General features: G+C 41.6%; 1 protein-coding gene across 50 annotated transcripts in view; it reads left to right on the forward strand.

Annotated features, from left to right (window-relative positions):
* The window catches only part of MAP4K4 (mitogen-activated protein kinase kinase kinase kinase 4), a 191719-nt gene that overhangs the window by 154060 nt on the left and 22594 nt on the right, over positions 1 to 15065 (forward strand). For 3 of the 50 annotated variants that reach the window (XM_045368723.2, XM_065526676.2, XM_045368725.2), the window contains 8 exons: positions 1734 to 1820; positions 2474 to 2602; positions 6557 to 6790; positions 7670 to 7776; positions 9153 to 9304; positions 9938 to 10035; positions 12408 to 12583; positions 13081 to 13201. In XM_045368723.2, the coding sequence (XP_045224658.1) occupies positions 1734 to 1820; positions 2474 to 2602; positions 6557 to 6790; positions 7670 to 7776; positions 9153 to 9304; positions 9938 to 10035; positions 12408 to 12583; positions 13081 to 13201 (1104 nt within the window). Of the gene's footprint in view, positions 1 to 1733; positions 1821 to 2380; positions 2603 to 3542; positions 3705 to 6556; positions 6791 to 7669; positions 7777 to 9152; positions 9305 to 9937; positions 10036 to 12407; positions 12584 to 13080; positions 13202 to 14286; positions 14479 to 15065 lie in introns of all 50 variants that reach the window. The other 47 variants (XM_074011139.1, XM_074011140.1, XM_045368705.2 and 44 more) reach the window with 29 other exon arrangements.

Below are 15065 nucleotides of genomic sequence, written 5' to 3' on the forward strand. Positions count from 1 at the left end.
CTAAAATCGGTTTTATTCTGTTTTCCCCATTCTATTGTGAAATAGTAATTCCCATGTTAACAGTGCTGTTGGACACACTTCATTTCAGCATAAGCGTTTATGTTTGTGTAGATGTGTGTTGTGTTGCGTATGTTCATTGACTATGTGTTAGGAGCTTTGTGGTTTGGAGAGGACATGATTTTTCCAGTTGTCCCTGTGGTTTGAGGGCAGAAAACAAATGAGTGTACTGATTTGATCTTTCAAGTGACAATTTAATTCTGTTTTGTTCAAAAACGAAAATGAGTTGGAAGTCAGGTTCCTTTGCTCAGTCACATGTGGGTCAAGGCCACACAAGCCTTGCTAGGAGAGGTATTGCTGTAGCATATACCAGGGAGGGTCAGGCGTAGACACAAGAGATGTAGATCCCAGGTCAGAACCAGATATGTTAGTCAGTGGCCTTCTGAGTAAGTCCATCTCCCCCTTCCCGCCCACTGCCCACACCCCCTCAGTTGGCTTTTTTGGCTCAGTTTTCTTTGTAAAGTAAGGATTTCTTAGGATTTTTATATGCTGTAATTTCAGTATTCTCCCAGAGATATTGGTTAACTAAAACTTCTGTTCAGCCCATATTGATGGCTATTTTTGTTTCAAGGTGTGCACCATGACACAAGGGGATGGTCAGCAGGAGACACTCTGAAAAGGGAATCTGAATTTCAGGATAAAATGTCTCCTCAGAGTCCTTCTTAGTCTATTCCTCTTCTAGAAAAAAAGGAAGCCTCTGTTGCTTGTAAAATGTTTTATGCTTTTCAAGGTTATTTCATATCGATCTCATGTCTGAACCTTAAAAAAATTCCTGAGGGTTGGGAGAGGAGATTTTGGATGCTCATTTCTCAAATGAGGAGACTGAGAGAAGGGGAGCTTTAGCGCATGCTAGAGATCATAGAGCCAGTTCTCAATGGAACAGGGACTGAGGCCTCCTGGTATCCCTGTCCTTTATAATATGCATGCAGCTTCGAAGTAGGTAACATCCATAACATATTTGGGATGTGTTTAGCTGTGTTCATTGTTATGAAGACTAATCGTTCTCTTCTCATTGAAAAGAAAAACCACCCATCTCCACCTCCTCCTCTCTTTCTCTCCCCTTGTCCTTGTCTGTCTCTGTCTGTCTCTGTCACACACACACAAGCTCATCATGGAGCCTGGGTCTGTTCGTTTGAGGACAGTTGCCCAAGTCTGGAATATAGTCATTCCAGGTGGCTTTGGAATTGTCAGTGAAAGCGTGAATCATGTTTGTTGTATTTTAATATTAAGCAGGTTTTGGTTTTAGGTTTCAAAAATTGGTGATCTGTGCTTGTTATAAATAATGACTTAATAAGCAGATGTTTACTAATCAGAACCCTCTGATCCTTTTTCATTAAACTCTTGATTTCTCTGGGGTTTACCAACCTTAAGAGGAATGGCATACTCTTTTAAAATTCTGCATTTGTATGCAACAGCTGTGTTCTAACAGAAATACTTTTAGACCCCTTCATGTATATCATGGAAATACATATCATCATTTGTTAGGCTCCTTAGGTCTTACTGGCCAATTTGAAGTTCTTGGAGAAATCTTTAGCAATAGATTTTCTTTAGGTATTTACCACTAAGTGAATTGTCACTAAAGATGATTGGAGCAAATGGTTCTTGGTGCTACATTCAGGTGGTTCTGATGCTTTTCTTTGGGATAAATTGATTGCTGGGTGATTTCTGTGTGACAGGAGTATATCAGGCGACAGCTAGAAGAGGAGCAGCGGCACTTGGAAGTCCTCCAGCAGCAGCTGCTCCAGGAGCAGGCCATGTTACTGGTAAAGCCCCGCCTCTGTTTCATTCTGTAGCATCAGGGCTCCTTTATCCTTCCCCTAAGTCGAGCAAGCTGTGGTGGTCACCAGACCATTTTGGTTTTGCTGTGGGCAGCCAGGCTGAAATAGAGATGCCCATTTTATGGTCCTATTGGTGGCACATTGCAACATGGTCTTCGTTTATTTATTTCTCTTTAATAAATTAATTGTTCTTGTTTGGTAGATCAACAAAGTTTTAAACAGAACTTGGCACTCAGTGAACACACTAGAATGCTGAGGGCAGTAGGTTGAAAGTACATGCCACAGAATTTTTACCTAGTATCTATACGACTAAAACTCACATTTAATTGAATTATCTCTTACTCTGTCCAATGATAATTATGGTTAGCAACAGCTGTGAGATTTTTCCACAGGTAATGTGCTATTTAAAATCCCAGCTATTTTGCTTTCTTACAAAACACTGAGGGAAAATGTATGGTCACTTTTTTAAAAAGCCAAACAAATCCAGAGAAGAGGCGAGCTCTCCAGTGTCCCATAGATTTAGTGTTATCCTCTCCCTCTCCAAGGAGTGCCGATGGCGGGAGATGGAGGAGCACCGGCAGGCAGAGAGGCTCCAGAGGCAGTTGCAACAAGAACAAGCATATCTCCTGTCTCTACAGCATGACCATAGGAGGCCGCACCCGCAGCACTCGCAGCAGCCGCCACCACCGCAGCAGGAAAGGAGCAAGCCAAGCTTCCACGCTCCTGAGCCCAAAGTCCACTACGAGCCTGCCGACCGAGCGCGAGAGGTATCCTCTTTCCTTTGTCACTTAACGTTGCTCTGGAAAGCAGTACAATGACTCTTCAGAACTGTGTCATATGAATTCTAGAACGGGCGTAGAGGTTAGCTGATTATCTAGTTTCTTCGTTTTCTAACTAGGACATTGAGTTTCAGAGGAGTGGAGGGCCTTGCCCAAGGTTTCATATCCAGTCAGTGCTTTTTCCATAAAGGACCAGAGTGCCTCAGTTAACATATCCCAGAAGAACTTGAAACTGAACTAAACAAAACGAAGATTACATGACACAGTCATTCTTAAAAATGTGGATGAAAGAGTGGTCTGATGAACTGTTCTCCCAAGCTAAAGAGTGCCTGTGGCTTAACTTTCTGACTTTGCAGATGTCAAGATGCACTGCTAGATTGGTGTGTTAGGGCTAGCCAGAGCCTCAGAGTAGGCTGCAGCAGGGACTGCTTGGGGGTGCGAGGTGGGCGACAGGTGTGGCTCCAGAGGTATTGAATCCTGGCCCACAGGTGGCGGCAGCCTTCTATTGTGTCTGCCTTCATAGGCAGTAGCTTCTAAAAACAAGTGTTCTGTTTGTTCTGGAGTGCTCTTATTTTTGGTGGAGTGAAAAGCATTCTGGATTTCTGATGATAGTTTTTTCGTCTGTTAGTTTAGTTGCTTATGACAGATTACATTTTTCTACTTTATCATCATATACAGTCTTAGAATTCTGAGCAAGGAGGAGAGCTTAGAGACTGCCCTGCTAATTTTTATCTTCACAAATATTTTTTTTCCTGAATCTAATCCTAGCACTGCTTTATCTACCTTTTTTCCAGCTGCCCCTCTCTTTTCTTGTGGCAGAAGAAAACAGAAAACTTATCTTTAGATTTCTTCCACTTTTAGACTTTCTTTGATATTTCTGCTTTTCCCCTACTAACACTGAGTTATGTCTTCTAATTCTCTGATGCAGGTGGAAGATAGATTTAGGAAAACTAACCACAGCTCCCCTGAAGCGCAGTCTAAGCAGACAGGCAGAGTATTGGAGCCACCAGTGCCTTCCCGATCAGAGTCTTTTTCCAATGGCAACTCCGAGTCTGTGCATCCCGCCCTGCAGAGACCAGCGGAGCCACAGGTAGCAACAGCCAGCTTTGCTGTGGTTGAGGAGACTCATGCAACGGCTCGCTGAGCCACAGGCCTACTGTCATATCACAGTTTAGTTTGTCACCACATTGAAAAAGAGGAGAGATGAGCAGGAGTGACTTTAGACTAAAAGAAGGCATACACTCAGTTGATAGGGAAATATTTTTTTCCTTTTTCTTTTTTTGAGATTTTTGTGTACTCATTAAGAGTATCTAGAGTGAGTGATTTCTTCTAACTTTTTGCCTGCCCTAACTCAGCTCTTAAGTGCCTCCTTTTTCTAATACAAAGATCTTTTAGTTTAGTTTTTAGAGAACTGGGATTACAAATACATAGAGGGAGAGCCAAAAATTTTCTCTGAAGTATTTTAAAAGTAAGTGCTCTACTGCGTGATCCCTGGCTCTTGGCCAGTCCTATGAATGGGCCTTAGATGTTGCCCCTGAAATTCCATGCAAAATGTCTTTATTTGTTTAAATGTGTATTTTTTGTGGGAGTGGGGGGGATGACCTTTTATCAGATTCTCACAAGGTTCAAAATCCAAAAAAGTTTAGATCTAGCGGATTAGGTGTGAATTTCTCTGATATAGGCCATGGAAAAGGCTGTGACCTCTCCTTGGGTCTGCTGCAGCATTCTAGCCTTGGCTAGGTGAGGGGAACTGTTGGGCTGATGCTGTGTGGCTGGAGCAGAACCCACAGTGCTGTCCATAGAGGAGAGCAGGCAATGAAGATTACGGCTAAAGATCTTAGAGATCCTTAAAATGCCGATTCCTACTCTCTTGCTGAAAATTACTGACTTTTAGACATTTTCCCACTTGCCACTCTGTAATCCAGAATATTAGGAACAAGTTCTTATGCTTGAGTTTATTTTTCACTGGTGTTTGCATGTGTGGGAGACAAGTTTATGTTCTTGTGGCAGGAAACTGTGGGATCTGCAGGATGGAGGAGTTTTTTAAAAAAAAAAAAAAAAAAAAGAAAAGGCTGGGGCACAGTGGCACACACCTGAAATCCCAGCACTTTGGGAGGCCAAGGCAGGTGGATCACCTGAGGTCAGGAGTTTGAGACCAGCTTGGCCAACATGGCGAAACCCTGTCTCTACTAAAAATACAAAAATCAGCCGGGTGAGGTGGCGGGCACCTGTAATCCCAGCTACTCAGGAGGCTGAGGCAGGAGAATGGCTTGAACCCAGAAGGTGGAGGTTGCAGCTTGCATTGAGCTGAGATAGTGCCACTGCATGCCAGCTTGGGTGACAGAGTGAGACTCCATCTTAAAAAAAAAAGAAAGAATAGCTAGGACTGAGGCCAGGGGTATGTGAGGGTGAGTGAGTATTTCCATGGGACCAGCAGTTTCTTGAGTCCCAGGAGAGCTAACAGATGGGCAGCTCCAGAGAGGAGGGGATAGAAAGGAAAGAGGAAAGCAGGAGAGGGTAAATGGACACAATTAAAAAGGAAAGAGAAGAGAGACTGCTAGAATAGGTCTGAGGACTCGTGTTTAACAACTTTACACTGCTTGAAGATCAGCGGATAAAAGTTTTCACACTGCAAATTAAACTTGCCGTAAATGGAGAATCTTTATTTGGCCACTAATAGTTTAGAAAATAGGAGTTTCTGAATTATCTATACTGATTTTTGCATTTGTTATGAATTTGTGTAGTACCTAGAAAGAGTCTCCCATTTCCTTCACCTGTTCATTCTTCGGGGGAAACTTTTCTCATGTAGGACTCTATTTTAAAGCTCATTTTTGATTATAATTTCAGGTAATACTTTGAATTACATGTTTTACCTCTGAAAATCTTAAACATTTTAGAAGTCTGGGATTATACCAATATCTGGTATTATATAAATCTCTCACCTGTATATTGTAGAAATCATACACCAGAACTAATTTCACGTCTTGTATTTGGAAAGGTTGAACAAATTGATTTAGTATTTTCAGTTTTTGTCAAGTACATTGATGTAATGGATATGTAGCCATCATTTTTTCAATTGCCATATTGAACAATTATTTTGGAACAGTAAAACATAATTTAATGAAAATATTTTATGGATTTTTTCAGAGATCATTTTCCCAATTTAGAAGCAACCAGATAAACTCAGTTGACAAGTAATTGTCATATTTTTGTAATTTCCCAAGTGGAAGGAATACTCCAACAGTAGTCAATTCAGGGAATCCATGGTACTAAATGTTTTTAAAGAAATCACAATTCTTTATTTTCATCACTAATATGACAGTATATGGAGATATCTAGGTTATGGGTGTTTGTAGACGGGAAAAATAAGAAAAATTGTTGGTATAGTTGAAAAATTAGCTGTTCTTGAGATACAGTCTGTCAAAACATGAGGGGTTTGTCTTTGCTCATTGAACGTGCCATTTTGTTACTCAGTCTGGTGTTAAATCTGACACTGCAGGTAATGTGAGGATGGCTAGGTAGGTTTGCACATTTGGCAGTGCCCTTTATCTTACGATTTTTCTGCCTGTCTCTGCCCTTTCAGTCTCTGCTTTGACATGGATGTGCATGCAACCCATCGTACCTGCTTTGGGCTCTGAAAGCCTCTTTGTTTAAAAAAAAAAAAAAAAAAAAGTCTTCACATTAACTGCTATCTGTAATGTTTGTCTGGATATTACAAAGAGTTTTCCTTGTAAATGTACATTTGTTCTTTTCTACACACTGTGTTCCCAGACCACTTCTTCACTTTGAAGTGTAACTGTCTCACTGCGTGGCTGACCTAACACTGTACCGCCCCGGTGTGTATTCTGCCTCTGCCAGTTCCTGCTTTGGATTTGGTATTGACCAGAAAAGCCAGTTTTATGCAGAACGCATTGAATGTTTTGTGTTTTGTTTTCTTGTAAGGTACAGTGGTCCCACCTGGCATCTCTCAAGAACAATGTTTCCCCTGTCTCGCGATCCCATTCCTTCAGTGACCCTTCTCCTCCCAAATTTGCACACCACCATCTTCGTTCTCAGGACCCATGTCCACCTTCCCGCAGTGAGGTGCTCAGTCAGAGCTCTGACTCTAAGTCAGAGACGCCCGACCCTACCCAAAAGGCTTGGTCTAGATCAGACAGTGACGAGGTGCCTCCAAGGGTAAGGAGCAGAAAGACAGATGTGTGCTGCTTTTTTCCTTTTTGTTACTTTTTTTTTAAGATTATTTATTTTAATTATGGGGATGCAACTTTACCAAATTTAAAGGGGCATTGAAATTTCAAAGGGACTTTTTAATGGTGAGGATAAAGTTCCATAGTTAGACAGTTTTACTCAGCCAGTGGCCAGTTAGCGTTTTATTGTTGTTAACTCTAAATAAGGCAGCAAAATGATGTAAGAGTATGTCTACAAAGAATAGGCTTCTTAAACAAATTCATAATTTATTTTAGCAGTTTTTCTATATGTTTATGCAGAAGCTATGCAGTTTCGCAGTATTAATGTCAAAACTTTTAGAAAAGGTCTTATAAGAAAAATTTTATTTTCTTTTTAAATGTAGGGGATTTTGTTTTGTTTTTGTGTTTACATGTTAGTGAAATTAAACAAAAGAGCCAATGTCAATTTATTTTTCCTCATTTGGAATTTGCTTCCTCTGAATATTTTCTTGCTTCCTGCCAGTCTTTGCTTCCTGCCAATCCATTTATAGACCATTGTTTGGTTTCTTTGAGCTTATTTCCTGATTCTCACGTTATCTCAGCAAATGCTTTGTATGTCCCTGCTACCAAGCTTCAGTCCAGACATCATTTAAATGTTACAGGAGCATAGAAAGACTGTTTGTACTGGCTTCTTGGATGCCTGTGACTAAATTTTCTGTCCGATTGTATCAGTGTAGGACCAGGGAAGGAGTGGGGGTGGGGAGTGGAGGTGATAGGAAGGACTGCTTTTAAATATTAGGACTGCTTTAAAAATATATTTTGGTTGGGAAATATTTTTTTTTCCTTCTCATGTTTTCAATAATTTAATTGCTATATTTTCTACTTAAAGGTTCCTGTGAGAACAACATCTCGCTCCCCTGTTCTGTCCCGTCGAGATTCCCCACTGCAGGGCAGTGGGCAGCAGAATAGCCAGGCAGGACAGAGAAACTCCACCAGGTAAAAGACAAGCGAGCGCTGAGAACAGGCCTCCTGTGCAGTCTACCACAGCCTTACATTGTCTGTTTCATAAAAATGCTCTTAAACACAGAAGTTCTGGGGCAAGGAGATTATTAGGTATAAAAGGAAAAGCTGCCATACAATCCATCAACGTGGATGGCATCAAGTTGATGTGTAGTAAAAAGTGGGTTTGAATCTGGGTGTGCATGAATATAACAACTCTGAAATTTAAACTACTTTTCTCTGTATGAGTAAATGGAGGGAGCACCAAGGAAGGGAGAGAAGTTCTAAGAGAACTGTGATCAGAGGGAGCTTTTCATCTAAGGGACGTTGTAAGGCCTGTGGCATAAAACAGAAATCACAAACAGGTTACTGAAGAAGTCACTTGTTGACTGACAGTCTGCAATAAGCAAGTGAATTAACCAAATAATATCCTTTTTAGGTTCTAGAGCTGCTCTGTCCAGTACAATTAGCTACAGAAGTTTCCTTAAATTTAAATTAAAGGTTAAATTTAGTTAAAATGAAATACAGTGGGAACTTCATTCCGTAGTGCACTGGGTATATTCATGAGCTCTATAGCCACATGTAGCTAGTGGCTATGATATTATCCAGCTCAAATATAGAACATTTTCATCATAACAGAAAGCTTCATTGACCAGCACTATCATAGGGAAGAAAAGCTGATTATGTTGAATGTTTTATATCTTAATCATCACTGAACCTCCGAAGTTAGCCTTCTGCGCATGGAACCTTGGTCTGACTTGAAGTGTCAGATGGATGATGGCCCAAAAGCTGCACAGAATCCTCAGCACTGCTAGTGGCAGGGGGACTGTGGTGTTCTTCTGTGACCAAGTCTGTGTCATTAATCCTTACCTAGCACATGTGTGCTTTGGGTTCATCCATGGCAGGAAATCCATCCCAGTCCATGCTTTCTGTACAATTTCTAACAGCCCATACAAAGGACTATTCTTTGTAAGTGTCAGTTTTTGAGAACAGCAACAGGCAGGTGAGAGCAGCCGCCTAGAAACAGAATATAGTTTTGCGTATAATTATACAAATATGGAGTGTTTTCCTAATGTTAAGAACTGACATGTAGCTGTGACAGAAATGGTGCTACTTCTACACTGAACAGTAGTAGTATATCACGCCTGATGATTTTAGATCTAATGGTAGGATACCATTTAGCATACAAACTAAAAATATATGAGATAAAAATCCATGAATAATGTCATTTTATCTTTTGGTGAATTTAATGTTGAATGCTGTTTATAGACTGTTTTTCTCCTCCCTACATTTTAAAGACATTGGATGGACACACGATGGTACGGCATCTAGAGATGATGCATTAGCTGTTCTTTTTTCTTCTTTTCTCACAGCAGTATTGAGCCCAGGCTTCTGTGGGAGAGAGTGGAGAAGCTGGTGCCCAGACCTGGCAGTGGCAGCTCCTCAGGGTCCAGCAACTCAGGATCCCAGCCCGGGTCTCACCCTGGGTCTCAGAGTGGCTCCGGGGAACGCTTCAGAGTGAGATGTAGGCTGCCTTTCCTTTGCCTTTTCCCTGCTAATGTTTTGGGCTGTGATCCATATATTGGAAGTTCGTCTTAATCTGTGGTTTGCGTGTAGCCACACATCACAAAACAATGTTTTAGCATAGGTTGCCAGTGACAATAATAGTCATCCTGATTTTAATCATAAAGGAGCTAAATTTTGAGAGCTTAATATATACCTAGCACTGTGAGTGCTTTACAATTTAGTGGGATTAACTAACTTTTCCAAAGTAATGGGCTAATGTGTGAGCTAGGATTTGAACCCATTTCTTTCAGTCTGGGCTGCAGAGCCTATACCGTCATCAGTATTGGTTATTTTAATGTACTTGTAATAGATGAGTGAATATTCCCTCTATTGTATTACTGACATACTGTGACAAGGTATACATTGTGAACACGTGTCAAAGTGAGTGTGATGATGGAGGGTTTAAGTAAAAGAGTCAGGAAGGCTGCTGGAGCCCTCCTTGGGCCCTCTCTGCTCTGTAGTTCATACCTGCATGTGGAGAGCCTGCCATGAATGCGCAGACAGGAGTGGGCGGGGTGGGCAGGGCAGCTTCGTAATACACATCCATATGTTGATATGTGTCCGTCCGTCTTGTCCCTTTTAAACCCAATAGCGTCATCCAAGTCTGAAGGCTCTCCATCTCAGCGCCTGGAAAACGCAGTGAAAAAACCTGAAGATAAAAAAGAAGTTTTCAGACCGCTCAAGCCTGCTGTAAGGATTGTGCAAAATCAGTTTTACTTATTTCAGACTTGAATGCGATCTTTCTATTAAAAATATGTGGTTGAGAGGCCTGCAGTCTCTTCTGCGAGGGCCCCTCACAGATTTGAGGAATTACAAGGAATGACCTAGACCCCAGACATATTTGTTCCCTTACATTGGTGTCATCTGCTTTCCCTGCATAAAGTCTCAAGTGGGTGAAACTTTGTGTTCTATTGTTCCAGCCATACACTTGGTGTACAGTCAGCCTTACAAAATAATGCAGAACAAAGTATAGTTTTTATTTAACGAAACTTCCTTCTAAGGCAACTGATGTTTTTAAAAAAATACAAAAGAAAAGGTTTTTTATCTCTTTCTTGGCATTAACCTTTATTTATTCTGGTTTGTCATTTACAATACTGGCTTTTAGAGTAAGTTTTTAAAAATCACCTTCTTAAACTCACTGGTTGCCTACCTTCTGCTTTTTGGTACCTGGGGTGATAGTTGTGACTGCTTCTCACCCTTCTCTTTTAATCCCTCTGATGTTACCTGACCACGTAATTATGCACACTTCGCGGAATTTTAAGCCTGTCAGAGTTTTCATTTCCTGCTTGAACTGATTTCTGTACTTCTCCCTCTCCCCTTCTTTCTCCCGTGCTTCCTTGTACTGTGCATTCCTCCTCAACGGTGGCTTCTCGGACTCCACGAAACTGCGCTGTCCTGAAGGGCGAAGTGGTAAGCGCCATCTCTGAAAAGTTCCGCCTCAGAGCAGCACTCCGGCCGCCTGTCAGCTCAGCTTGTATTCAAGCTGCGGTCCTGCTCCTTCCTCAACTTGACTTCTTGTTCTTTTCTGGAATTTAAAAACCTTAAACTTTACTCCAGCTTTCTTAACATAACATTTGCTGTATTTATTGTTATTAAATGTAGCTTTTTTGAGTAACTGTTTAAAAAGCTGCAGCTATCACCACGAAATACTAATAGCAAGACTCAGAGTCCAATCACTGTAATTTCAGAGGCTCAAGCTCAAAGAAAAGAAACATTCTCAACTGTGGGAAAAAAAAAAAAAAGAAAACCAAGTTGGAACTGCTAGAAATAAAAGACAAAAAGAATTACATAGACTGCCTTTTAAAAAAGTGGTTACTTTTAAATAAAATTCCCAAAAAAAGATGAATTTGGAGTTTTATATGAAAATGTGGAGTATAAATAGTAATCACTCTTGAAAATTATTATTTGGTGGATTGATTGAGTTTTAAGAATACCTCAGTGTGGAAGAGTAAAGGGAAACGAAGCCTTTGGAACAAATTCCACTACTGGTTTCTTTTCTTTCGGATATTCCTATTCATAGGTGGTGTTACAGGGGGATGTGGTAAGGCTTGAAGGAGGGCGATAGGGACGCCCATAGCCTCCTGCCCCCACACTCAGGGTTGCCACTGTCTCTTCATGTGTCTCGGACTTGTCCATGAATGTGGCAGGTCGTGAACAGTCAGTGAAGTGAGATGTAAATGGCATCCTAGTGCTCACTTCACTCCTCTTTCATTGTAATGTAGGTTTGAAGTTTTTTGTTTTTTTTGTTTTTCAGTATGAGGTAAAATTCTAGATCAGCAAACGTATATACACAGATCCTTGAGCTTTGGTGTGAAGACACATGCCTATATGACAAAGTCTTCTTTAAAGGGGGCAGTCCAGAAAGCAAGCCTCTAGCTAAATAGGCCTGATTTAAAGAGTTGTGGGAGGGAAGTTACGTTTCTACAACTTTTATTAATAAAATATTAAACCTAAAATGTTGATTATAGTAAAATGTTAATATTTATTAAAATTTCATAAATATCCTACAAATAGTAAATATAAACATTTATTAAATATTAAACCTTAGAGCGTTGAAGTTTTTAAATAATAAAAGTTGAAGTAAAATAAAAATGTATCCCTCAAAACCTTTTATATCAGGCCTGTTTAACTAGAGCGTTGCTACGTCTAAAGAAGACTTTGTCATATGGGGAGATGTCCTTACAACAAAGCCCAAGGGTCTGTGTATATACATTTGTTGATCTAGAATTTTACCTCATATTAAAAAACAACAATACTGTGAGCTTATCATAAGCAGATCATTGTGTTTTTTTATTGGCATGGGATTTGAACTGTGTATGACATCTTTGACTTTTTTTTGGTGTCTTCTGTTTTTTTTTTTTTTATCTCTCTCTTGACTTTCTTTGGTCTTTTCTATCAAAAGCCATTAGGAGCTCACTTTCTTATGAAACTGGGTAACTACTCTACAAAAGTCTTACAAAACTGACATTGTGGCAATTTATGGTTAAAGAACTTCTCATCTTCTCCTGTCCCTGCCCCCCTGTTGCCTTACTTAACTCTCTCTTCTCTGTCCTTTGCTTTAGGATCTGACCGCACTGGCCAAAGAGCTTCGAGCGGTGGAAGATGTACGGCCGCCTCACAAAGTGACGGACTACTCCTCATCCAGTGAGGAGTCGGGGACGACAGATGAGGAGGACGATGATGTGGAGCAGGAAGGGGCCGACGAGTCCACCTCGGGACCGGAGGACACCAGAGCAGCGTCAGTCCCCGGCCTCTTTTAGAGCTGATGAGAGTTTTCTCTCAGAGCCTGCTTTCCGCTGGGACCCAGTTGTGCCTAGACTATTGCGTGACCCCATGAGCACTTGCTACGTAGTTCTCATGGATTCAGCAGCAGGCCGCCTTGTGTTTCCCCTTCTCCTCGCTGGTGTGTGCATGTGTCAGTGCTTCCCCCAGCACCCCAGCGTGTACTTTATTTTTTCCTTTTGATTGGAGGATATATGATCCAGGGGAAATTTCAGTTTGATATAACTACTTTAATGAGCTGTGATTACTCATTCTAAGTTTTTGCTCAGAAACAAATGGCACTGGAAGGAAGTTCTTTGTTAAAGGGAGAAAGCTAAGCAGTTGCTTTTTTGGAGGAGGTTTTATACCGGTAGCCTCCTCTCATGTTTTGATTTTGAGAAGGCAAAAAGCATAAACAGGATCTCCTTGACTCCAGAGATTAAGGCCTTTCACTTCTGGATTTTGTCTCTATAGGTCATCTCTGAATTTGAGCAATGGTGAAACGGAATCTGTGAAAACCATGATTGTCCATGATGATGTAGAAAGTGAGCCGGCCATGACCCCATCCAAGGAGGGCACTCTAATCGTCCGCCAGGTACCCGTGTCTTCTCTGTCGTCAGAGGCTGAGCTTCTCCTGTGGTCATTAACCCACTTGCTCATTCACTCACTCATGCTGTTTCTCCATCATCATCTGTTTTCATGTTAACAAGTCCCAGAGGGTCAAGTGTCAAGTGTCGGGGGCTAGGGAGGCAGGTGTGTACTGCATGCCCGGAAGGTAGCGAGTAGTCTCCACCCCACATCGCTGCTCCTCTGCATGTCTGCGGCAGCCCTCATTCAAGCACCGCGCTGAGTCTCACAGTCTATGTCTGAGGGGGAGAGAAGCCACAGGGAGTCCTTAAACAGGCTCGCAGAGTGAGGAAGCAGGTCTGGAGTCTGGCAGAGTAACCACCTTGGCTCTGCAGAGCACGCTTGGCTCTGAGTGTCTGCAGCGCCACAGCGGGAGCGGGTGAGGCAGGCAGGACGAGCCTCATCACAGGCCCAGAGACTCGGAGAGCAGAAGGGTTCGGGAGGTTTCTCTTCTGTGTTCCAAAATGTTAGTTTTTCACTTGTTGAATAATTAAATGTGTGCCACCCAGATATGCTCAGTTTGGATCACTAAGCTTTTTAACTGTCTGTTCGTTTCTTAGCTTAGACTTAATTAAAGTGATGCGCTTCTCATTTAAATAGAACAGGGCACCTATTTAGTATTTTGGACTTTGCCCTAATTGTGTTTCATGCTATGGCAATGCATTCGGATGGAAAGTAGGAAGAACATGGAAAAGACCAGGATTCAGAGAATCCACAGGTACTTTCTGGAGCTTTACAAAGAAAGATTTAAAAAGAAAAAAAAAAGGATACTGGTTTTGGTAACAGAAGCTAGCGCAACAGATAAACCAGATTAAACAAACACTCACTGCTCGAGTTGTGCAGCCACCAGATGAGGTACTTTGAATTCTGTTGGCTCAAGTTAGGCATTTGGTGAGGAAGTGTGAGCAGTTCAGGCTAATTTCTTTGGTTTTTCCTTGGTAATTTAGCAGAATTTATAAGTCACGCAGCACCTTAAACAAAGCAGTTATCAATAGGGCCATAGGCAATTTGAGCTGCGCTTGAGCGAGACAAGTGTGCCTGTTTTTTCTACAGAGTACAGTTGACCAAAAGCGTGCCAGCCATCATGAGAGCAATGGCTTTGCCGGTCGCATTCACCTCTTGCCAGATCTCTTACAGCAAAGCCATTCCTCCTCCACTTCCTCCACCTCCTCCTCCCCATCCTCCAGCCAGCCGACACCCACCATGTCCCCACAGACACCCCAGGACAAGCTCACTGCTAATGAGGTATGTCTCGCACCACAGCTGGCTGCTTTCCTGGGGTTAGACCAGCACTGCCTAGGAGTTAGTTTGCAAAGGAGACCTTTCCAACACCCTCACCCCTTCCCTTCCCACCCTGCTTTCTCTGTCACCTACCCTTCTCCCCAACCCCAAGTAACATGTTTCAGATCTGCATATAAACCCCTTAACCTTAGATCAGCTCCCCAAAACTTGCCAGTTCACTGTTTACTGTTCTCTAGATAAGTAGAGTTGCATGGCTTTCTTTATCTAGTTTTTTTTTTTTTTTTAAAGTCTAAATAAAATGCTGTATCCTCAGATCCATATTATGTATTTGGCATGAAATTCTTATAGTCATTTGTGGAATCTGCCTTTTTCATTCTTTTTATCCAATAAATAAAATATAGGAAGATTCGGTTCAGCAGGCTTGGACTTACCTGGACAAACTTGTTATCCTGTACAGGAGTCTCTTTCAAACAGAGCTGGTGTTTTTTGTTTTTTTTTTTTCCTTGTTTTGGGGGTGGCTGTTGGTTGATTACTCTTACTTGTTTTCACCAACTCTGTTAAGGATTTCGTTCTTTGAAATTTATAATCAC

Source organism: Macaca fascicularis, chromosome 13, assembly GCF_037993035.2.
Source record: "Macaca fascicularis isolate 582-1 chromosome 13, T2T-MFA8v1.1".
Lineage (NCBI taxonomy): Eukaryota > Metazoa > Chordata > Mammalia > Primates > Cercopithecidae > Macaca > Macaca fascicularis.